We start from the raw sequence: 23456 nt of genomic DNA, 5'->3' as shown, positions 1-23456 counted from the left end.
TTTTTACTTCTCTAATTTCTGTTGTTCGTTTCTTTTTTTGTAATCTTTTTAATATTTAATATCCAATTAAATAATTGAATTATCAATATACATTTTTGAACAATACACGTACATCTTTAATTTCCACCCTTTTTATCAGGGGGTTAGTAGACATTATCTCTTTTCAATTATACAGTCACTCTATGTATATAACTATACCTTGTAATTATTATGAAAACTTCACTTACACACCTGTAGTAGATGCAGCGTTTTGCCACAGAGGAATTCCACTGGTTTTCTCGTCTGACTTTTCACCAGCAGCAGACTTGTTTTCAGCTGAAGGTAGTTGCCATGGGGGGATTCCTGCACTCTTGATTTTTTCATCAATTTCAGCCTCTGTTTTAGTTTCTGATTTAGCTCCGTCTTTCTGCCAGGCTGGGATAGATGAGGATAGTTCGTTTCCTTGGCCAAGTTCGTCGTGTAGTTCTTGCTCTCTATGCTTCATTTGCCAGGCTGGAATACCTGCTGAAGTAACTTTGCCTAATGACCAGCCTCCAAGACGGTCCCCTGATCCCTCTGGTTTAGGTGTTTCGTCCTTTGAGGTCGTGGCTGGCGCTTGTGATGGAGTGCTTGAAGCCTGTTGCGTTGTCGTTGCTGCAGATGGGGCAGATGATGCTGATGAAGGCGATGGTGCAGCTGTTGGAGCTTCATTTTTGGCTTTTGCACGTTTCAAGATCTCACTAGCAGATGGAATAGAAGATACAGGTGCTATATTTCTACCAGCATTGTTGGAAGCTCCATTCGATACACCAGCACCAGCACTACCGCCTGACGAGTTTGCTCCCCTCACTTGAATCAAGTTTTTCAAACTTTGCAATTCATCCTTAAGACCGATTAACTCATAATTGACATCTTCTTTGTTTAACTTCATATTCTTTTCAATCGAGTTGCTCAAGTTGTCAATTTCCAATCTCATCAACTTCAAATTATCGTCAAAGGTGAATTTATCCTTGTTATATCTGGCTAGGAAATCATTAATGTTTTCAATGACTGTATCTATATCCTTCAACTTTTCCTCGTTTGCAGTTTTAATCTCCTCTTGTTCTTTCGTTAATTGCTCCAAAATCTTGTCTATCTTGATAAACTCTTCATTAATCACTTCCTTATCTTGTTCGATTGATGACTGGCTTGGAGGAATTATCGATGGCACAAGATACTTGGTCACAACTTGGTATAATCCATAAGTTACACCTGCAGTGGCTGTTGCCATGATAAAATAATCCTTCCATGATCTTTCAGGTACGGGAGGCGCAACGTTATAGTAATCAATAGGCAACTGTTGTTGTTGTGGCTGTGATTGTTGGTGAGATGTGGTTGTCGTATTGCTACTCGATGGTGTAACGCTTGTCGAAGATGATGATTCCGGTTCGTTGACCCTCTTCAACGCTTCCTCAATCTCCTCCTGATTCAACCCTTTAGACTCCAAAAACTCCACTTTCTTAGTTAATGCTGCTGATGCCACATTAGGGTCCCTCAAAAAGGACACTGCACTATTGATCAACTCGTCATTCATGATCTTTGAAGAATAGATAGATTGTAGAAAGAAGCTTCTCTATCACTCAGATGATAAAATTTGGAAGTTTGTTCTCCGCATGAGGATATCTCGCCAATTTTTTTTTTTTCTTTTTCAATTTCGGTCCTTACTAAGCAGTGTTCCCGCGGATAAAAAAAACGATCCAAGCCAGAACAGAGAAAAAGAAGACAGGACAAGATAAAACGAAACAGCCTCTAATAAATACAGACATCTCTATATACAAGCTATGCAAAATGCCTCCTTACAAAGTTGCTTTTAATCAACTCTTCATAAATAAACCAACTGATCCCTGAACTGACACCTTTTCTGCCCAACCTTAAACTTAGTCCTCTAAACAAGTTTTTTACCCCACCATCTTCACGCAAGAGTGTCAAAACCGTTTTCCGTATAGATCCTCCATTGGTTAACTGTAGTCTTGTCTTGATGGCATCAAATGGAGCTGTTATAGTTGTGCAAGTAGTTGCTGCCAAAACTGCAGCGGTGGAGTTTATCAACCCAGAATGGTGAGCACCCCCGAGGTGTCGTGGAATCAATGTTGGCAACAAATCATTTTTAAACAGTTCGTAAGTCAAGACGTATAATCCAGCATATGGACAATCTCTTATCAATGTTACAGTCGAACCCCGAAAGAAGTTTTTGACTGAACCTTGACTTTTAATTGTTGATTGTCTGTCTGGCTGCAAACCGCTCTTGTCTAAATACACCCCCAGGATTCCCTCATACATTGAGTTATAGTTGTACAAGTTGCTCTCAAATCGGGTTTTCAAAACTGTTATAGGCATTGTTATGTAGCCAACAATTGCTCTCGCAACAAACCCAGTGGTTAAATTTTCCATTGGAGTCAATTTTGGTAAAATGGAAGATTCTGATTTCATGTCAACCTCTCCATTGCGACTATGCTCTGTTCGGTACATGGCCCATGTAGATCTCATTTTGGACAAAATGGTAAAGTAAAGACCTGCTCCAATTGAGGTGCGTAGAGCTGATGGCAAGGTCCCACGCCATAGATCCTTCACTTTTGACAATTTTTTCAATTCCTTAATGAGTGACGTTCTTACCTCATGTTTGTTGGTGTATTGTTGTTGCTGCAACCTTGTTTTCAATAAATCAAATGGTTGAAGTGTAATTGCTGAAATTAGCCCAGCCGAAGCCCCAGACAAGAGATGTGCTGTTGCATCGGGTGACTTTGTAGAGGGGATCTTTTTCGTTGCGTGTGGCGAATCATGGTGTGTGGGGGTAGAAGTTGCTATCGAAGACATTTAAGGGCCATGTGTAAACAAAAAGATTGCTAATTTTTAGGAAGCCAGTGAGTTTGTATATGTGTTATACAGGAATGGAATAAGGTCTGGTTGGGTGGTAACCAGTAAATTTTCAAACCGAGGTGTGTATCTGCTTGGGTGTAAGACTAAAAGTGGTTGTATATTACTGGGCGACAAAAAAAAAATAAAAAAGACAAAAAGGAAAACCCTTTGGGGAAAAAGAAAAGAAAAAGGTCACGTGAAGGAATAGGCTTTTATTTACAGATTTACTTTGGAAGAGTATACAGATCTAACTGCTTTTTCGACATCACAAATGCCGGTTCAATTTCATCCAAGTTGTACTTTTCGTAATCCCAAAGTGACAAGCTTGCAAGTGCTAAGCATGAATGCATAGGATCCGGCGTTGCTTCCGATGTTGAAGAAAATCCACCTAGTATGGTATTCTGAGTACAGTTCAAAAGAAAGTTCTCTGCTTGAGGTATATCTAGAAGTGATATGCTTTTAGGGTTCATCAAGTATAAGCTGCCACTGCACCACCAAGAGTAACAAGTGTCCCCAAGTTTGTTCTCCCTTCCATTAAAGCCACCAGTATCCAGATCTTTAAAATAATCATAATCGATATCTGAAAATAGCAGTTCAGGGTAACTGATCTGCCTATGTAGTAGCCAATTTCGAGTATTTGCGAGGTCCTTCACAGGGTACCCTAGAAGTTTAAGCGATGCGATGGCGCAGAACGTGAAACCTAGATGTGCTTCGTCTAGTACCCTAGAGCTAAATCCCCCATTTAAGCTCAACCTGCTTAGAATAAATTTCTGTAGTGATTCTAGATCGATATCCTCTTGAACATCTCCCCTAGAGAGAAGCAATTTTCGTATGAGCAAAGCCATATAGCATTGTCTTAGATCGGGTTCTCCAAAGCCATATTCGTTAAAAAACGGTACAAAGCCCCCCTTGTCAGGCCCGTCATTGACTTGACACTTTTGCAAATATTTGATAATTTTTGTTCTATTCAATCGCTTGAGATCTGATCGTAAAGTTACCAAGCTCGCCAATGCGAAAAAGCAAGCGGATATGTTGCCGTAATCGTACTCCTCTCCAGCATTACTGAAATACAGCGTTGACCTATATGTGGCATATGACTCTTTTTCAATATAAAACAGATCCCAGATGTAGTTCTCGTGATACTGACACTCCTCTTTGCTGAAGTTCAATTTCTTCAAAAGTTGAAGTCCTTGTAGACAAAAGAAAATAATGGCCAATTTATTTGAATCCTCCGACGCTGCTCCAGAAGGCAATGCGGTTAGACACCTATTGAAAAACTTCTCATGCTTGGCATGTAACAAGGACATGAAAGGAAAGAGCAAGCGACAGACGTCAAGTTTATGTTGCGTTAGACGTCTCTCAGGCAAATGCCATTTTTTTGTTTTTTTGTTTTTTACTTTTTCTATTTCCGTTCTTTTGGTTAATGTCACTTTTCATTGTTTCACGACATAAGCGGGTGTCCTTCCCACATGGCAAGGTAGCCACATAAATGCAAATGCGCAAACAATTCACCGGAAACAATGTCAGAATCCGAAATGCTATCCTCGTCTTTTTCGTTTTTTGTTTTTTTTTTTTTCGCCTGTCTTTACAATAGGAGCGTTGGTGTGGTCAATTATCTCCAACTCGGATTGTGGGACAACCATAGATGCAGCCAGCGCGCTAAACAAACATCTTTGTGGCTAGAGGCTGCGACTTTGTAGGAGACTCCAACCCCCTCCCCCCACCAAAGCACTCTAGGCAACCCTTTGCTCTCATAGTGTATTGTAAAACGACAAAAAGCAACTTAAGAAGTTACATTCTTTAACTTGAATAACGCCAAACCTGTATAATGGACTAAAAAGTACATATTTTGTATGCAGGCATATCCACACCTCGTGGGCCGATCTTTTTTTATGCGAAATGTTTGTTGAATGGGAGAAACGTGGCCTCATTGGTGGGGTTGCTATATATATATACATATACATGAGTGTGTGTATGTGTGTGTATTCCATTATCAAATCGTGAATTTCAGTTTCAGTTTCAGTTTACTGTTATCTATTCCTTTTTGGGATTTAATTTACCTTTTAAGGGGAGTGATAGAGGGGGGAGGAGATTTATTCAACAAAGGTTAGATTATAGTCTACAATGGCACAATCTCAGCATAGCCTCGTACTTATTCTACAGAGAGAGGAAGCGTGGGCTTTATTCTTTGGGTACCTTAGTTTGGTTGGTTGTGGCAATGCCAATAGGCTGTGTAACCTTTGTTGGCCTGAGCGTTGGTACTTGTACTCCACAGTTCTTTCTTTTATGAATCGTATCGGTACTCAATTTCCCTTTGTAATTTTTTTTTAAAATGTTTGCGGGGGAGAGAGGATGTATGGGGCCCTGTAAGTGGGATTTAGGTTCCTGTAGTGAAGAAAGAAAGATTATATTTACACACAAATGCTATAAATGCCAAGAGATGAACTATTTTGGGCGGCTTGTGACAAACAGTTGAAATAAAAAAAAACAAGAAACAAAAACAAAAAAGAAAATAGAAAAAGGATCTCAGCCACCAACTGTACTAGTACGACTGTTTAAACATAGTGGGGGGACGATACTTAAAAGTTAATTTTTCTCTCACTGCTGTGTGTGGCTCTGTGACTGTGTGTGTGTTTATGGTTATACGTAACAATACAATATAAATATAGGGGGTATGTGTGAGTTACTAAACTCCCAAAATTCAAAATACATTTGTGTCACATTTACCTTTTGTCTCTTTTTTCACAACCACAACTGTTCCCTCTAAAGCAAACAAAATTTAAAACAATAAAACTTATTTAATTTGCCTTATTACACTAATACTAACAACACTAAAATTACACCTTAATTTTATGTATATGCACAACAGTTAGAATAAATGAAACAACAACCACAAGTGTAGACATTCTGATTCCTATTTTTAGGTCTTTTTTTGCTCTTTTCCCGTCTAATTGAAAGTCTCATAACTTATCATTTTTGACGCGTTGGGGGCGATATAAGCTTGCTGTTCTGCGTTGTATAAATACCCTCGTATGGAACCCTATTACTTTTATAATGTCTTTCACAACTCTCCTTTTTCTTTTCTTTTCTTTTCTGTTCTAACTACGTATAACATACTCAATTAACCATATACACTCACAATGAAGGTCTCAACTTTGACAATTATTTGCTCAGCAATCCTTTCAGTCAACGCCACTGCCTTTGACGGCTCTAAAAAATTGGGCGTAGTTAAGAGAGCCGACGGTGACTCGTCTTCAGAAGCCGCTGCTACTGGCTCAGGCTCAACTGAAGATTCTGAGTCAACCGAAGATTCTGATTCTACTGCCACTGGGGGCGGATCTGACGAGACTGAAGATTCAAGCGCTACTGAAGGCGGATCTGACGAGACTGAAGATTCAAGCGCTACTGAAGGTGGTTCCGAAGAGACTGATGACTCTTCTTCCACCGAAGAGGGTTCCGATGAAACCGAAGACTCCAGTTCTACCGAAGGAGGTGAAGAAGAAACTGGAGATTCTACTGCTACTGATGACTCAGAGGAAACTGGAGATTCTACTGCTACTGATGATTCAGAAGAAACTGAAGAATCTGGCGCTGCAGGTGGTGGTTCGGGTGGAAGCTCTACCAGTGGTGGTTCCAAGAGTTCAACCAGTGGTGGTTCCAAGAGCTCTACCAGTGGTGGTAGCGGATCCAGTGGAAGCTCTTCTTCCAGTGGTAGTAGCGGTGGATCTAGTGGAAGTTCCTCTGCTGCCGGTAACGGTCTTTTGGCCAACCCAGGTGCTGGAATGGTTGCTTTCGGAGCTATTGTTGGAGCTTTGTTGATCTAAAAGTGTTTTTTTGTTTTGGGGTAAATGTTCATGCTTTTTCACTTGAAGTTAGATTACAGTTTTATAATTTTGTTTAATTTTTTTTGTATTCAATTTAATACCCTTTTAAAGGAGAAGCTACTCTACTGTAAGATTAGGCAGGTCTAAATTGTTTAAGAACAATCACTTTGCGCTAGCGCTGTTAGGAAATCCATCTCGTAAGTTTTTATCTCTGCATTCCTTTGCTGCGTGACAACCGAGCAAATAACGGGTAATAGATCGCCGTGTGCTTTTTCAATCACATTACTACGGCAATAAAATTCATTAGCAAAACCGACAACAAACTCATTCTTTTCCTCGTACAACTTATCGGCGTTGGTTGCAATTTTATCATACCATCTTACGTTAACAGGCTTTATTGCTTGATCATTGGGGCATTGAGTCACAAAATAGTCATTTTCATTAAATTCGTCCTCGGCATCTAACTGAAAGTGGAAATCAGCTAGATTTACATTTAATCCACACCCAAGAAACTTGGTGAATGCTTCCTTCAAGGTCCAAAAATGATTGAACTTGAAGTAGGAGTCAAGCTGATCCAATTCCGACTTGTTAAAAACTGGTGCAAACTGCTCCCGGTAGTTTGTGGGGGAGATATTCTGCATCGAATGTGACAAATCTATTCCAACTGGAAATGAATTAATGACAACGACAACGACATTATTTGATGAGGATGTATTGAATTCAAGCCCTTCAATGCATGGCTTCCCATATCTGTTATACTCAAACGATAAGTTCTGAAACGCTGGTTTTCCCAAGACTGTATTCAAGGTATACCTCGTAAACAAAGTTGAGATCAACTGTTTATACCTGAGTGGTGGCACCAACTGCAGAATCTTCAATTGTAATTTTAAATCATCCAATAGTCTTAGTGTCAACTCAAAATTGAAGTCGTTTTGTAAAAACTCAACTAGATTGGGAGTGATTCGTGTGTATACAACAATTATACTATTTTCAAAGTCATAGCTGCCAACCATTCACGTATACTCGTGGAGATAAGAGATGTTGATGATTTATCAAAATTTTTTTTTCTTTGTATTGACTACACACTACTTATTCTCAGCAGTATAGAATTTAAAATTGTGATTGTCTTCATATGGATGCTCCTTAGCATATTCAAAAGCTTCAACAATCACCTTTTTCGCCTTTTCAAACGAGTCTTGTGATATTTGATAATGGAAGGAGACTCTTCCAGAATATATTTTCACTCCATACTTGTCACTAATTTCAATCAACTTATCAGGATTGATTTTGTTAGCAGCAATATCAACAAACACGAAATTCGTATCCACTGGATGCTCCAATACAATGCCTTTCTCTTTGCACAACTGCCCCAATTCTTTCGCCATATCGTGCGTTCTTTGCAATTTTGAATAGTTTTCGTCAATGGCCACAATCGCCATACTGGCTAGCAATCCACTTTGTCTAATACCACCACCATTCTGCTTCTTGAAATGGTTGGCTTTCAAGATAAACTTCTTGTCTCCCACCAACACCGTTCCAATTGGTGCACCCAAGGTTTTCGATAAACACAATGAAACGCTATCAAAATATTTACTATACTCCTTCAACGAAATCCCCGACGCCACACTGGCATTCCACAATCTAGCTCCGTCTAAATGTAATCTGACATCATTCTCTTTACAAAACTTAGAAATCCTTTTGATTTCATCCAAGGGGAAGACCATCCCGTGCAATGTGTTTTCAAGACAAATCAATTTAGTGGGTGCACCATGAATTTCGCCATCATCAGGAATAAAATTGGGTAAAATATCATCTTCCAAAGTCAAGTGGACACCATTCTTGGGCTTAATTGGCTGGGCCATGGCTTGTGTTAAAGTCGACATCCCGCCGGCTTCGTGAACGTATACGTGTCCACGGTGGTCACACAACACACTATACGGAGGCTGCAATAGGTTGACTCTCATGGCCAATTGATTGGATAAAGTCCCACTCACACAATACAACCCTGCTTCTTTGCCAGTCATGTCGGCAACTTTTTTCTCCAATTCGATTGTTTTGGAATCTTCGTTATAGACTGCATCTCCAAGCGTCGTTGTGGCTAAGGAATTGATCATGGATAATGTAGGTGTGGTGAATGTATCGCTCCGGAAATCATTGTGTGCTGGGCTTTGCTGAGTATATAATGAGAAACCCATCTTCAAAAGGGGTGGGGCGGATGAACTTACCTCAAGATGAAGGATGGCTATCAATTAGTCACTCCTCAACGTTGCAGTTTCGAAAAACTTCATGCCGCACGGAGTAAATGGTAGCATTTTAATCAAAGGCGGAACATTAAAACGAAACTATGCATACTCTTACAAGTGCTCAACCAGTCCAAGTCAGTAGTAGGAGCTTATATGAACTAACTGAAGAAAAATTAATGCATACCATGGTATTTTTAACAATTTTTTTCTTTGCTTATGACCTTCCAGAATGATCCCACTTGTCGGAAACTCATAACATACACTCATGATAGAGTATTGTCATTTACCAGTTAAAGTTTGAGCTTGGCATCCATTCGGCGTTTGTGCTTTCTGTTTACGGCCTTGGTTTTACCAAGAGTAACGACTGCCGCTAAGGGACTAACTAAAGGAAGTTCAATTTTGTGTCATCATAAACTTTATTGATTACTGAATCTTTCATCAGAAGTATAAGTCAGTTAAACCAGTTGCAAAAGATTTCAAGTTTGAGATGAAGAAAGGTTTACAGCTTCAAGTGAAAATGATATCAATTGAGGCAATTTCCGAAAATTATAGGTTTATCAGCCCTAAAATTGAGTGTGAAATGACAGGGGGGAAGCAAACGCACATCTGCAAGTTCATGCAACGGCATAAACTCAAACTGGCCCAGACCTGTAGTCTGAATGCTAATTTTCATTGCAAAGAACTGTGAGAGCAACTAGGTTTGGTGCAACTTGACACAACAAAAACTGTTGTAGCGTATACCGACGCAAATTTTCTTGGTTGATCAGCAGAATGAGAACATATCCCAAAACCCAAGATTAGGAAATCGACAGTAAAATGATTCCTCAAAACTTAGGAGAGATTAGCGGCTCCCCAAGAAACTTAACTCGGCGAAAACTCACAATAGAAAGAGAAGCATATAGTCTCCAAATGAGGTAAGTAACATTAAGTAAATGTGGATGGATGTACTTCCAGTAGTAGCTTATATAAGCTTTGTATTGCATATTGTCGACCTCCTTTTGCTCTTTTTTCCTAATTCAGCTATGGAATGCGCTTAACCTCGACACAAAAACCAAATTATTAAAAGATAAAAAAATAAATGGAGATTATATACAACCCAATTACTTCAAAACCATGCTATAAATCGTACTTCAATTTCCTTAACTCCCCCATTTTTTTTTTTCACTCATTCCACTATATCTTTGCTTTTCTTCCAATTCAACCATATATTCCAGAAACAATGACAATCCCTTTAGAAAAAGAGGTTACTTTACCAGACGGACAAAAATTTACATTGCCAACTGGTTTATTCATCAATAATGAATTTGTCAAGTCCAAGAGCGGCCACACTTTAGATTCGATCAATCCTGCCACTGGAGAAATTAACGGTACCGTATACGCTGCTGAAGCTGAAGATGTTGACGTGGCAGTCAAGGCAGCTAAGCAAGCTTTCAAGTCGTGGAAAAAAGTTTCGGGAGTTGATAGAGGTATCTTGTTGAACAAGTTGGCCGATAAGATGGTGGAGCAAAGAGATTTATTGGGGTCAATTGAAGCTTGGGATTCAGGAAAGACTAAGGAACAAAATGCCGTTTACGATATTGACGAATGTGTTAATTGTTTTAGGTATTTTGCCGGGTGGGCTGATAAGATTACTGGAAAGGTTATCCAAAACGATCCGAATAAATTGGCATATACTGTTCATGAGCCATTGTCTGTTGTCGGACAAATTGTTCCATGGAATTACCCTTTGGCTATGTCTGCATGGAAATTGGCTCCAGCTTTAGCTGCTGGTAATGTCGTTATCTTGAAAACGTCAGAGATTACTCCATTGTCAATGTTATATACCGCCAAATTGATTAAAGAGGTTGGTTTCCCATCCGGTGTTGTAAATATCATTTCAGGTTATGGTAAGACTGCCGGTACAGCATTGTGTGTCCATCCTGATGTTGCCAAGATTGCATTTACTGGATCCACTGCTACTGGTAAATTGATAGCCAAGACTGCAGCTGACACTATGAAGGCTGTCACTTTGGAGTGTGGTGGTAAATCGCCATTGATTATTAGAGCTGATGCCGACTTGGACCAGGCGGTCAAATGGGCCGCTATTGGTATCATGTCCAATCAAGGACAGATTTGTACTGCCACCTCAAGAATCTATGCTCATGAGTCTATTTACGAAAAGTTTGTTGATGCTTTGTCTACCCATGTGCAACAAGAGTACAAACAAGGTTCTATGTTTGATGCCGATGCAGTTGTTGGACCACAAGTTTCGGAACAGCAACGTGATAAAGTGTTGAAGTATATTCAAATTGGTAAGCAAGAAGGCGCCAGAGTTGTATTGGGTGGTGAAAAGAATGCTGAGGGTGAGTTATCAAAAGGTTATTTCATTAAACCAACAATTTTTGCCGATGTTAAACCATCAATGAGAATTGTTAATGAAGAAATCTTCGGTCCGGTTGTGTCTATTGGTAAATTTAGTTCTGATGAAGAGGCAATCGCGTTGGCTAATGGCACTGAATATGGTTTAGGTGCCGCCATTTTCACTAGTAATTTGACTGTTGCTCATACTATGGCTGCTGATATTGAGTCTGGTATGGTTTGGATCAACTCATCTAATGATTCCGATGTCCATATTCCATTTGGTGGCGTTAAGATGTCGGGAGTTGGTAGAGAATTGGGAGAATATGGTTTGGATATGTATACGCAAGCAAAAGCCATCCATGTCAATTTAGGAACTAAGTTGTAATGTTGTATATAGAAGTACAATTGAGTTGATGAAAAAGTTTTATGGTTCTGTTTTAGTTGAAACGTTGTAGAGAGATTGATGTAGAGAGATTGATGTAGAGAGATTGATGTAGAGAGATTGATGTAGAGAGAATAACTTGTTGAACATGGTTAGCTTTTGTTGTGGGTTTAGTGACAAATGCAATATGTGGGGTATTGGCGCTACCTGAAAGATCATTTAGGAGAAGATTCTCGAGTATATTCTCTTGACGAGGCAAAGATAGGTGAATGAGAGAAGTGGGACATCAATTCTTGGTCCTGGCTCGTCTTCAAATCTGCATTTTAAATGTAGCCAATTTTGTCTCATCAACGGATACATGTCGCAGTAAACATGGGAAACATCGTGTCGTCGCAAAGGTTTCATTGAAGAACATTACATTTAAAGCAAGTGGGAGATAAGAGCTTGTTCTTTTTTTCATTACTATGGGCATAGGAGAGGAAGTTGCAGAGGCGTAAAGTGATTTAAAGTAAAAAAAAATTTGGTTTTGGTTAGTTCTTGCATAAGAGGAAAAACCTACAAACTTGGAAGATCAAAAACTGATACGAAAAGGATACAGTCCAGGTTTTGCAAATGCATTTATTATAACCTTTCTCATACCCAAAGACAATTCTTTTAAATATACGATACTGTTGTATTGCCTTTTTGTAGAGGAATGGTGCTCGAATAAAATCAAAGATCTTTTGTCGTTTTTTTGTTTTACACTTTTGTCCTATTATCGGTTGGTACTTTTTGTGCACTTCCGATTCTTCTTGACTTTTTGTAAATTTTTCACATGACCTTTTCTGTTATTGTTCAGACTTAATTGTACTTTTGTTGTGATGTTGAATTTAAACAAACACCGTGGATCAGTTACTTTAACACCAATCCCCAATTCGTACAAATGACAGAACATAAGAAGTGCAGAAGTTATTGTAGATATCTTTTTCACACTTGTACCGTTACATGTAAGAAGATTATCCTTTTTGCTTCCTTCTCTTCTTTTTTTTTATTTATTTTTATTTTTCCGTTGCTATTTATATGCAGTACAATAGTATTATAGTTTTTAGAGATGTTTTTTGTTACCATTCATTCAAGTTAGAATTAATCCTAATAATACGAGAAAACTAATATATATACCCGTATCCACTTTTTTTGTTCTTTTCCCAATTTTACAATTGACGTTGTTTATTATTAGGTTGGAAATATATATACTCCGAGGAATTATTCTAATTGAAGTGAATCTTTATGTCAAAGTACTAGCCACAAATCTTAATATAAGTTGAAATACAGAGGAAAGAAAAATTGACTGTTTCAAATTGTTTTTGTAAAACCAACAAACATCGACACACACTAGACCATCAAAGCTCCCCCAATGTCTTCATCAAAATCATCACAACAATTATTAATCAACCAATTGTATTTGTATTTGAAGAACAATGGTCTTGATGAATCAGCACAATCGTTGCTTAACGAGACTAAACTGGCCCACCTAACACAGCGACAGCAGAATGAACTACAATCAGGAGATGAGTTCTTGTATGAATGGTGGAATACCTTGTGGAGTTTACAAAGTGCAATTAACCCACAGTTAAACCAGGTACTTAATAGTCATAACATACCGTCTCCACAACAACAGTTACTTTTGCAGCAGAGGATGATTCAAAGACAGCATCAACAACTACTACAACAACAACAGCAGCAGCAGCAGCAACAGGAGCAACAGAATCAACAGCTGTTGACTTTTCAAGCAGCTCAACACCAGTTGCAAACCCCCTCGCAAATGTATCTACCCCAACAATCTCAACAACCACTTTCGGCCCAACAAAATACATCAGTTCCCCCGACACCCCAAACCGGGAAACTTACAGGACCATCTATTGGTGCTTCACGCCAACCGAGTCAACAGCAAGATCTGAATCAAAATGGACCTCAACCGTCAAATCAACGCCCGAAACCACAACAAAACGGAGCACTGCAACAACAGCAGCAACAGCATCCATCACGTCGAAAATCAGTTGCTAAAAGCAAAACCCAAAACGATAATGCAGGTGAACAGCCCCCCATGCCTGCTCAACAATCATCGACAAAACCACCCTTATCTAAAAATAATTCACATATTCAGCCCAATACGGTTCCACCAAATATAAATCAAACACAGCAACAGGCGAGACTACAACAATTGAAACTACAATTTCAACAACAAGCACTAATGCAACAGCAGGTACAACAGCAGGCACAACAGGCACAGCAACAAGCACAACAAGCACAACTACGGGGAATAAATGTTTCAAACAACCAAAATATGCAGCAAGTATCACCAAATAATGTACAACAATTCCCTCCACAACAAACACCAATACCAGGAGCAGAACAAAATGCAAAGACCAGCGGACCTGGTATTAACCCAAATATTAGCCAAGCGCAACAACCACCACCATCTCACCACCAAAGTCCCCAGGGCCAAATACGTAATCAAGATCAAGCCCAAATACCTAACCAACCCCCAAATCAAGCAAGATCTTTCAATCAAGCGGTCCCCACAGGTAATCAAAACCAGGGAATTTCACAACTGAATGCAAATCAAAAGAACCAACCGTCAGTTTCAAAGAGAAATATGCAATCTCTTGATGCTTACCAAATGACATTACTACAGATGGAAAATCAAAATAATCTACAAAGACAAAGATTTTTACAACAGCCACCTCAACAGCCACATCAGACTCAGGGATTCCTGCAACAACACGCACCACCCACAGTAGACGAAAATGCCCATTTTGAAGCGTTGTTTTCGTTAGATCAGCCCCCTAATTTTCCAGCAACCGGTGGTGCACTATCTAACCTACAGCAACAAGCACAATCACTTGGCCCCTTTGGAGAGCATGGAGTATCAGCTCAGTCAGGACAGCAACATCCAACAGGAAATACAAAGATACCACAAGACCAATTTGTAGCACAACTATCTACGGGGGATAATATTATTGATGACTCCTTTTTCTCGTCAAATATCCTACTTGATGATTTCAAGCCGTCTGATATTGACGTTGACCATGTATTTAATGAAAACAATACAGGTAACAATAATGACAATAATGGCGATGGAATGATGGATAATGAGACGAAATTGGATGATATTGGAGACACATTACGAAAAGACTGGTTAAGCTCGATGGGGTCAGGTCCAGGATTTGACTAATTATTAATCATAATGCACTGTTTAGCTTTACATAATTCTGTCTGATTTATAGTGAGGAGTCTTACCTGAAAAGGAGAACCCCTTTAGTGAGGCTATTAGTAAAAGTATCTATTCTCTACGGAAGGATAAGCAATGCACGTCGTACCACCCCACAATTACACTCTCCTGATATGGTTAGTAATAATAGAGTCCAATAAACTAAACCTTGCAGAAGAGTAATAATAAATTATCATATGCCCGCTTAAAACAAAGCGCATCGGAATTAAAAACAAGAAGAGGAAATTGTGTTCAAGTACACTACCCTCTTTCTTCTTTCTCCATATTTTTTATTTTCTCTCTCTCTCTCTTAAAAAAGAATAAATCAAAACACACACACGTAGAGAGAGACAAACCCAAATTTTACTGGTAACTATATCCTACTAACCCAATCTTAGTAGGTATAAGCTTAAAGATATACACCCAGCTGGACTGAGTTTATCAAAGCAAAAGCATCAAACTATCAACAGCATTATACCCCCCACACACGTACATTTCATTGAAAGAAAACAACACCCACAAGAACAAGAGGGAAGAGGCTTGTGTCTACGATACATGGCGTGATCAACTACAAACGACACTGACATATTCAACACAATATGAATTTTGATAGATTCAACCCCTTGTCGAGTAACTTCATTTACAATAAGCAGAATACACCAAATGAACCGCAACAGGATGCAAAGCTTAACGTAAACTCAGAAGTAAGTGATTGGGGGATTGAAGAAGATCTTACACCAACTTCAGCATTAGGCACAACATTTTCCAACTACTTGTCTCCTACTGCGTCATCTACTACAACCACAGTACATACAAATACTGTACAGCTACCTCCACCACCACCACAACCGCCTTCTATGAGTAATCGCCAGCTGAGTTATAGTAGCTATAGTGCTTCTGGAATTTTGCATGATGACACTTTTTTACCACCACATCCGATGTATATTCACCACCACCAACAACAACAACTGCATCAGCAGCAACAGCAACAACTGCCTTTCAAGCGAAGGAACTCGATAAATCTGAACTCATCACTGCAATTTAATCAACAACACTACCCCTATCAACTGCAAAATCACCATCCGCTATATCTATCACATTCACATGCAAGTCAGTTGAATTTATTACAGTATTGTCAGTACTCGGGGAATGTAATCTACCCCAATACGGAAACATTGTCAAAGTTTATTGAAAAGTATCTATCAATGGAGCACAAATTGGGAGAGTTTTGGGAGAAATTCAAGTATAACCTTATAATATCCAATTTGCTTGAAGATTCAATGATTCTTTCCAAAAATGAGTCGAGTCTACAATTGCTTAATTCAACCCCCATATCAGCTCCATTAAAGCATTTGAAATTTACCATCAACGACGATGGTACTCGATTGATTGTGTTAAACACATCCTATCAAGTCAAATACAATTACCGTTGTAACAACTTCACAACGGTGATTCTTATTATAAATTTAATCATTTATCTATTGAAACAACAACAATCGGCTTATCTTGGTCGACAGCATATGACTTACGAGTCGCAATTTGCGTTGTTTAAGTTCATTCTTGCTGTATCGTCTAAATTGATTAAAATTCGGAAATTTAAAACAATTGTTGAAACAAACAAGATTTTAGACTTGTTGAATGATTTTCTAAAGTTGAATTATATTGCCAATAAGAACTTGATACTTAATATGGTGAAACTAAAAAGTAAGAAGTTGGATCTAGTTGCTGGGAATTCAAACTCAACTCATTTATTAAACTCACTATCCTTTTTAAATTTAACTTTGAGAAGCTTGATTGTGAAGCTCCTCCCCCATATTAATGGAGATTTATTTCAACAATATTGTACTATAAATAATATCAATGTTGGCATACTTACGCAAGAGTTTGATAATGAAAATCAAGATGAACTTGAAAAAGTCATTTTTAATATCAACAAGTTTAATCAACTACGGAAATTGCTCATTTGTCAGTTAATCACGATCAATGAAAATGCGAGTTGCAATTTTTTCACCTTGAATTTGATGGACCAATTCCAAACTGATGAGGTTGAGAGTGACTTGTCTACTTTTGAAAAAGTTGAACTTTTACACGATGTTCTTATTGATCATAACGATTTAGTGAGAACAATCAACAAAATGTTTACTGAATTTGATACAGTTCTTCAGCCACAAGAGCAACTACCCAGTAGTGACGAGGATATTACGTTTAATTTGCAACTGAATTTGTTTCAATTCACTTCGCGAGTCAACAAGTTTGCTCACAATTTGAGTTATTTCAACAAGTATAACCAATCGCTAAGTTTGAACAATATTGAGGAGCAGTATGAAAAGTTGGCTATATTTCAACAATTTCATGATGAATTAAACCAACTAAAATTGCTCCACAAACATGCATTGACAGAGTTGAATCAAGAGATTAATCCTGATTATATTGTGACAAACTCACCAAAATCAACAGTATCTTCATCACCACAGATAAACCAAGCGGCCTCATTCAACCTCAAGTCATTTCAAAATCCATCAATAAAGAAACGATACTCGTTACCTCCAAACGTCACGTCTTCAGCTTCAGCTTCTTGCACGACTCCTACTTCAAATGGTACAACAACTACGTCGTCAGCATCTCCATCAAAGTCTCTACCAGCGACAAATCACCCTACTGTTTCATCAAAACCTAAAAAGTATAAGCGACTATCAACTGGCTTACAATTGGGTCTTCTCACTGTCTTCGAAGAAAACGGTGATCGATCACCGGCCAGTCCTGCACCAATCGCAAATGGTAATCGAAACTCTTTATTATCAACTACATCAGACCCGGCAACAATGGTACGGACTTCGAGCTTACTCCCACCCCACAAAGTTTCCTACGATGATAATTACATCAATATTCTCCCCACTAATCAATTTGAAAGCTACAACAAGTCGACATTGGATCAATTGATATCAAGTAAAACCAAAAACCGATATTCAAATCAGAATAATCGCAATTCGATAAGCATGAGTCGCTTTTCTTTAAATTCGGTACAGAGTAACATATCGGGGATATCTGATTTGATTTCGACGCAAATGACTAGTTTCAATGGCGATGATGGTGTAGGTGAAAAAAGTGAACCCAGTTTGGAATCACGCATCGATCAATCCAACAATGGACAACAACAAGAGTATGACAAATTGGATGTAAATGAGTCCTTCTCGGTGGTGGAAAATTCCGATCCTGGTCAAATGACTCAGGAGGAATTGAAAATGAAGTTGGAAGCCAGCTTTACCAAAATTTACAATTTAGAGGCCGAGAATAAAAAGCTAAGCAAGGAAAACAACTACAATAATGATAGTCAAGGCAATGGAAATGCCAATGGTGTTCTTCATGATGTCACCAATGAACACCACCTCGTTGAGCCCAATATACCCAATGCTTCATTTCTCAAGGATTTGGAAACGAAATTGAACGCGAAATAATATTGTATTATACCCCTCCCACACAGCTCATTCTTTTTATAGAAGCAATTTTTAATATTTAATCGTTTTATACGTGCCTTAATTGTATATATTTATTGATAAGACAAAATACTACATGCTCAGATTTCAAAATGACAAGAAATCGTTTCATTAATCTATATACCCCTCTTTTCAATTATTCGACCCTTCATCATTATTATCGTCGCCAAGCAACAAGAATGCGGCATCCTTTCTTGAGTTTTTAGTTTCTTCTTTACTACTAGTTTTACCCTCCATAACAACCTGCTGCACTTGTTCCTTTTGTTTAGCCCGATCTCTCATTCTTTCCTCAATGGTATTTCTCGTTAGCAATCGATACACGGTAACTTGACGCGTTTGGCCCAACCTGTGAGCACGGTCCATGGCTTGCGAATCAATAGTCGGGTTCCAGTCGGAATCATAAAATACGACGGTATCAGCCGCAGTTAAATTGATACCTAACCCACCAGCCCTAGTACTTAGTAAAAACACAAAGATTTCGGGCTTGGTTTGCCAATCGTGAACCAAGTCTCTTCGATCATCCAATTTTGACGAACCGTCAAGTCGAATATATTTATGTTGACGATATGTAAGATACTCTTCCATTAAATCCATCATTTTGGTCATTTGGAAATAGATAAGCACTCGATGGTCGTGTTGTTTCAAATTGACCAATAATTCATCCAATTTGGCCAATTTACCCGATTCGGTTATAAATCGATCCATCGATGGCATGCGAATGTTGGAGTAATCGTTAAATTTGTTGATTGAATCGGGCAACATATTAGTTGGCGGGTATGAATCAATGGGGATTTGGTCTTGCATGTACCGGTACTCTTCATTTAATGACATTGGTGCTAGTGATGACCGCAAGTGAGAGTTGAATAACTCTTGCTTATACTTGGTTTCAAAATTTATTGATGGACACGCTACTGTCACTGGTGGAGCTGATGCTATTGGTGTGTATGCTGGATCTAATCGGTTCAAGTACATGTCATCATAAACAGTATTGGAAACGGAGCAAAGTTCAGATAAGACGAGTGAATTGGCAACTTGAGACGTATTGTGATTCAAATTGTTGGCAATTAATAATTTGGAGTGGGATGGAATATGCTCCCCTTCGTAAAGGTAGTTGACTTTATCGAGTTTTGACCCATTGGTGTACTTGTGCAAGTCAATCGCCCGGTCAATAACACTGGATTTAGCAATAGTTTGTATCTCACTTAATGGCGTATCAATGTTATCGACCCATTCCAAATCCCTGGCATTTTCAGGGCTATAGATATTAAACTTTTCATACAATGAATTCAAGGTATTCTTTTTGTAATTGGGCGTCAACAACTCATCATATATCAACCTAGGTAACTCAAAGTTAATCTCATTTTCTGTCGAATAACTATACTCCAAATCATTACCTTCTCTCAAGAACGAGCTGGTTTCGGCAAATTTTGCAAATGAAAACGGCGACTTTACATCGGCTCTTTCAAATAAATCAGGATGATTACAAACTTTTCTAAATTGCATCACTAAGTTAACCAATGAGGTTGAGTCCTCTGAGCTTGAATTTGCTGCATCCAATAGATCCATTATAGAAATTTGTGATTTCAACATTTGGTAATATTTCTTCTGTCTATTTGTTAAATCACAGAATAAATCAATCTCCACTTTATCGCCCAATTCACTTTGCACATTCTTCTTGATACGTCTCAACATAAATGGTTTCAAAATCATATGCAATCTCCTCAATTGTTGTTCATCTAATCCAGTGTTTGATTGTGCATGACTTTCAATATCTTTGGAAAACCAATCACTAAATTCGTCGTGTGAATCAAATAACGTCGGCATAATGAAATGCAATAATGCCCACAATTCTTGCATAGAATTTTGAATCGGAGTACCTGTCAACAATAATCTGTTACGACAACTCAATGACAAAAGTGATTTCCATCTCGACGATTGAGATGATTTGATAGCTTGTGCCTCATCAAGAATCATATACTGCCACTTCATCTTTTGGAAATAAGCAATGTCGGATACAATCAATTGGTAGGATGTAACCAAGACATGGAATGGCGCATCCTTGTCATACCTTAATGATTTTCTATCCCAGAATTTACGCAAAACCTTACGATCTTTTGCATGACCCCAGTAAGGCAAAACTTTAAACTCGGGTACAAACTTGGAGATTTCTTGTTGCCAGTTGTGTAATGTCGATGAGGGTGTGACAACCAAATACGGGCCCCAGATATTGTGTGTCTCTGCCAAGTATGCCAACACGGATATACTTTGCACTGTCTTACCTAAACCCATCTCGTCTGCCAAGATACCATTAATACCTTGCTCGTATAAATTTGCCAACCAATTCAATCCCTTGATTTGATATTCCTTTAATGTACATTTCAACATATCTGGTTGCTCGATACTAATATCACCAAGTAACGTTGGGTTTTGAAAGTTCATCTCCTCTCCGTTGGTGTCTGGATTCTTGAATGGATCGGAGTCATCAAATTGTTTGGCCTTATTCTGGGCACTAACCAATGCATTTTGTGCATTTTGTGCTGCTGCCCTGTGCAATGCATCTTCATCGTCATTATCGAAATCCAATGTCAGAATATCATTATTAGCTGCATCAACATTGGAAAATTTATCCAAATGTTCTTTTGATTGTGCTTTAATCCTTGGATCAGAATCACTGCCTTCAATTTCATCAGTCTTGATTTTCTTGCCAATGAAATGCGAGTACAACTCAGTTTGAGTAATCAAGAAATTCAACTTTCTCGATTGACGTTTAGCTTCACGATCCTCTTCTTCCTTCTTGGCCTTATCAACCAACTCCTTCTCGTGTTTCTTTTTCAATTCCCTTTCAATTCTCTCGTTACGTTTCCAGAAGTTGAACATCTCTCTCATTGCTCTCCTGGCTTTCGTAGTTAAATCCTTTTGATTCTTGGTGTTTCTCAACTGCCACCTCTTGGCCTCCCTGGCAGCTAATATGCATGTCTTTTTCAAGTTGATTAGTTTAGCTTGAGTCGATTGTTGCATGAGCCTGCTTACTTTCGGTCCATCCTTTCGTGACATATCCTTCCATATGGCGACATAAGTAGTATCATATTGTCTCATGAATGCCTTGTGCTCTTTTGAAGTCACGCTAGAAGTTTGAGCTGGTTTCGCTTTGCCGTCCTGCTCCACTTTCAATCTCTTGACATCGCCTCCTGGCTGTGGTGTGGTTCTCTCTTCCGATTCATCTTCATCCAAAATCGAATCCTCGTCAAACTCTCCACCCTCATCGTCATATGTCTTTCTTTTAGCTTTCGGACGACTGCTTCGCCTAACATTTAAATCTACAATCTCTTGTGGTACTGCAGACTTTGGCTTAATAGGAACAGGTCCAGAAGTACCATTCATTGGTGTGACTGCATTGCCACTGTTTTCATTATGGTTTGCAGCCCCATTAGCTGTAAATGGTTCCTCTGCTGGTTTCTTTCTTCTCGATTTGTGTTCAACCTTGTGTATTTCTCTTGTAGAGCCCCATTTATATTCTTTCCCTCTGGTGCTGTTGTGATGCAATGGCTTTGTATAGTCTATAAATACTAATTCTTTATTCTTGTTTGTATCACTAATTTTGTTAGCCCTCGATGAAATATCTTCGGCAACAACTCGATCAATGTAGTTTGCCGCAAATTGATGGGTATTTACCAAGTAATTATTCAACTTGGCTTCATCAAATTTTAGTAACTTCAAATCATGACTCAATCTCTGGTACTTATCCAACTGATTGATGACGTTGATGTTGGTTTCAAATTTCGACTTGTATTGCGGGTCAATTTGCGGTATGAAATCGGAAAATTCTTCCAACGTGTTAACTGGTGGTAAAATACCAGACACTATTGAATTCTCTTTAGATAAGGTGGGTAAGGGCTTGTGGTGGGTTAGACCCAAGTGTTTGCCATTGCCGTTCTGGGCTGTTTCTATTGGCTGCACCAGCTGTGCCTGCCCAAAACTCTGCTGGCTATGGCCAGGTAAATTTTGGTTCTGGTGGTAATCTTGTACCGTACCATTAGTGTGTATTTCATGAACAGATCCGTTGTTATGAGGTGGTTGCAGTTGTATCATTGATAACTGTTCCTGCTTCGCTGGTGTTGCAGTACTATCACTAGATAGCATAGACGAGATGTTCATCGTTGTTGCCTTTTAAAACTTTATATGTTTTTTTTTTACTTCACGTCGTAACAAACTGTCTTTGTTATTACTTCTGATTGATTGATTGATTCAGAGTTAGATTAGACTAAAGAGTGGAAAGAAGTAAATAGGTTTGGTTAATTTTTCTTTTTCTACAGTTTTGTTGTTTGAGTTTCTGACTTTCCTTTTCCCATTAAGAACAGAGAGGGCGGACGTATGTATGTATGTACGTGTGTGTGTCTCTCTCTCTTTCTCTCTTGATTCAACAAAGACAAAACTAAACCACATACACAAATAGTAGAGACTCTCTAGAGAAAAAATTATTTTTACAACAAAAAGAGAGAGGAAGAGAGAGAAAAAAGAATTCTGCATACAATACAAAATTCATCAATACTATATGCAGTATTGATTAATCAATGATCATTTTCATCTTTCATCAAATACATTTACAAACTAAATACAACCAAGTAAAGTACTAACAAGATCATCTAAGAGCTCTTTCCATCTGTGTGTGTAGTGTTTCTTAATTCGCTTTTACCGTTTAATTTTAGAAAAGGCAAATGAAGAAAAGACCCAAAAAAAAAAGAAATAAAAAAATTTTAGGCTTAATTTTTCCTTCTTGTATTTTTGTTCAATTTGGTAAAGGTGTTTTTCATTGGTAGAAATTACGAAATTGTAATAATTTACTCAGTTTTACTCAATTTTAAAAGATTACTTTTGTAGTGAAGAAGATAAAAACTTAGATTTCAAACTAATAACTATAAAAACGTATAAAACCTGCTACTTATGTAATTTCCCAAATCTCATACAGCAGTCGCCTAAATTCATCAATGCGTAACAGCTTAACCACCTTTCCTAACAAGGTTAAATTATAGTATGTTTCCGTTATTTGTA

General features: G+C 38.4%; 10 protein-coding genes across 10 annotated transcripts; 4 read left to right on the top strand and 6 right to left on the bottom strand. All coding sequences in view use genetic code 12, as the record gives it.

Moving 5' to 3' along the window:
* Positions 1–223: 223 nt before the first annotated feature.
* Positions 224–1552, bottom strand: PEX14 (Pex14p; the record flags this gene model as incomplete). The annotated part of the gene is made up of 1 exon (XM_051814590.1): positions 224–1552. The coding sequence occupies one exon, from the start codon at positions 1550–1552 to the stop codon at positions 224–226; it is 1329 nt and encodes a 442-aa protein (XP_051671949.1).
* A 245-nt stretch (positions 1553–1797) lies between these two features.
* CANMA_002512 (uncharacterized protein) lies at positions 1798–2832 on the bottom strand (the record flags this gene model as incomplete). The annotated part of the gene is made up of 1 exon (XM_051814589.1): positions 1798–2832. The coding sequence occupies one exon, from the start codon at positions 2830–2832 to the stop codon at positions 1798–1800; it is 1035 nt and encodes a 344-aa protein (XP_051671948.1).
* Positions 2833–3098: 266 nt separating this feature from the next.
* CDC43 (protein geranylgeranyltransferase type I subunit) lies at positions 3099–4181 on the bottom strand (the record flags this gene model as incomplete). Its single annotated transcript, XM_051814588.1, has 1 exon — positions 3099–4181. One exon carries the CDS (start codon positions 4179–4181, stop codon positions 3099–3101), a length of 1083 nt encoding a protein of 360 aa, XP_051671947.1.
* Positions 4182–6014: 1833 nt separating this feature from the next.
* Positions 6015–6698, top strand: PGA39 (Pga39p; the record flags this gene model as incomplete). The annotated part of the gene is made up of 1 exon (XM_051814587.1): positions 6015–6698. One exon carries the CDS (start codon positions 6015–6017, stop codon positions 6696–6698), a length of 684 nt encoding a protein of 227 aa, XP_051671946.1.
* Positions 6699–6850: 152 nt separating this feature from the next.
* Positions 6851–7711, bottom strand: LYS5 (holo-[acyl-carrier-protein] synthase; the record flags this gene model as incomplete). The annotated part of the gene is made up of 1 exon (XM_051814586.1): positions 6851–7711. One exon carries the CDS (start codon positions 7709–7711, stop codon positions 6851–6853), a length of 861 nt encoding a protein of 286 aa, XP_051671945.1.
* A 72-nt stretch (positions 7712–7783) lies between these two features.
* On the bottom strand, positions 7784–8893 carry CANMA_002508 (threonine aldolase; the record flags this gene model as incomplete). Its single annotated transcript, XM_051814585.1, has 1 exon — positions 7784–8893. One exon carries the CDS (start codon positions 8891–8893, stop codon positions 7784–7786), a length of 1110 nt encoding a protein of 369 aa, XP_051671944.1.
* A 1267-nt stretch (positions 8894–10160) lies between these two features.
* On the top strand, positions 10161–11666 carry CANMA_002507 (uncharacterized protein; the record flags this gene model as incomplete). Its single annotated transcript, XM_051814584.1, has 1 exon — positions 10161–11666. One exon carries the CDS (start codon positions 10161–10163, stop codon positions 11664–11666), a length of 1506 nt encoding a protein of 501 aa, XP_051671943.1.
* A 1390-nt stretch (positions 11667–13056) lies between these two features.
* On the top strand, positions 13057–14877 carry MSS11 (Mss11p; the record flags this gene model as incomplete). Its single annotated transcript, XM_051814582.1, has 1 exon — positions 13057–14877. The coding sequence occupies one exon, from the start codon at positions 13057–13059 to the stop codon at positions 14875–14877; it is 1821 nt and encodes a 606-aa protein (XP_051671942.1).
* Positions 14878–15512: 635 nt separating this feature from the next.
* On the top strand, positions 15513–18368 carry CANMA_002505 (uncharacterized protein; the record flags this gene model as incomplete). The annotated part of the gene is made up of 1 exon (XM_051814581.1): positions 15513–18368. One exon carries the CDS (start codon positions 15513–15515, stop codon positions 18366–18368), a length of 2856 nt encoding a protein of 951 aa, XP_051671941.1.
* Positions 18369–18539: 171 nt separating this feature from the next.
* On the bottom strand, positions 18540–22562 carry CANMA_002504 (chromatin-remodeling ATPase; the record flags this gene model as incomplete). The annotated part of the gene is made up of 1 exon (XM_051814580.1): positions 18540–22562. One exon carries the CDS (start codon positions 22560–22562, stop codon positions 18540–18542), a length of 4023 nt encoding a protein of 1340 aa, XP_051671940.1.
* Between the last annotated feature and the right edge of the window lie 894 nt (positions 22563–23456).

This window comes from Candida margitis (genome assembly GCF_024628925.1).
Source record: "Candida margitis strain CBS 14175 chromosome Unknown scaffold7, whole genome shotgun sequence".
NCBI lineage: Eukaryota > Fungi > Ascomycota > Pichiomycetes > Serinales > Debaryomycetaceae > Lodderomyces > Lodderomyces margitis.
Note: the sequence above shows the minus strand (reverse complement) of the source record. Positions and strands in the feature narration are given on the sequence as shown.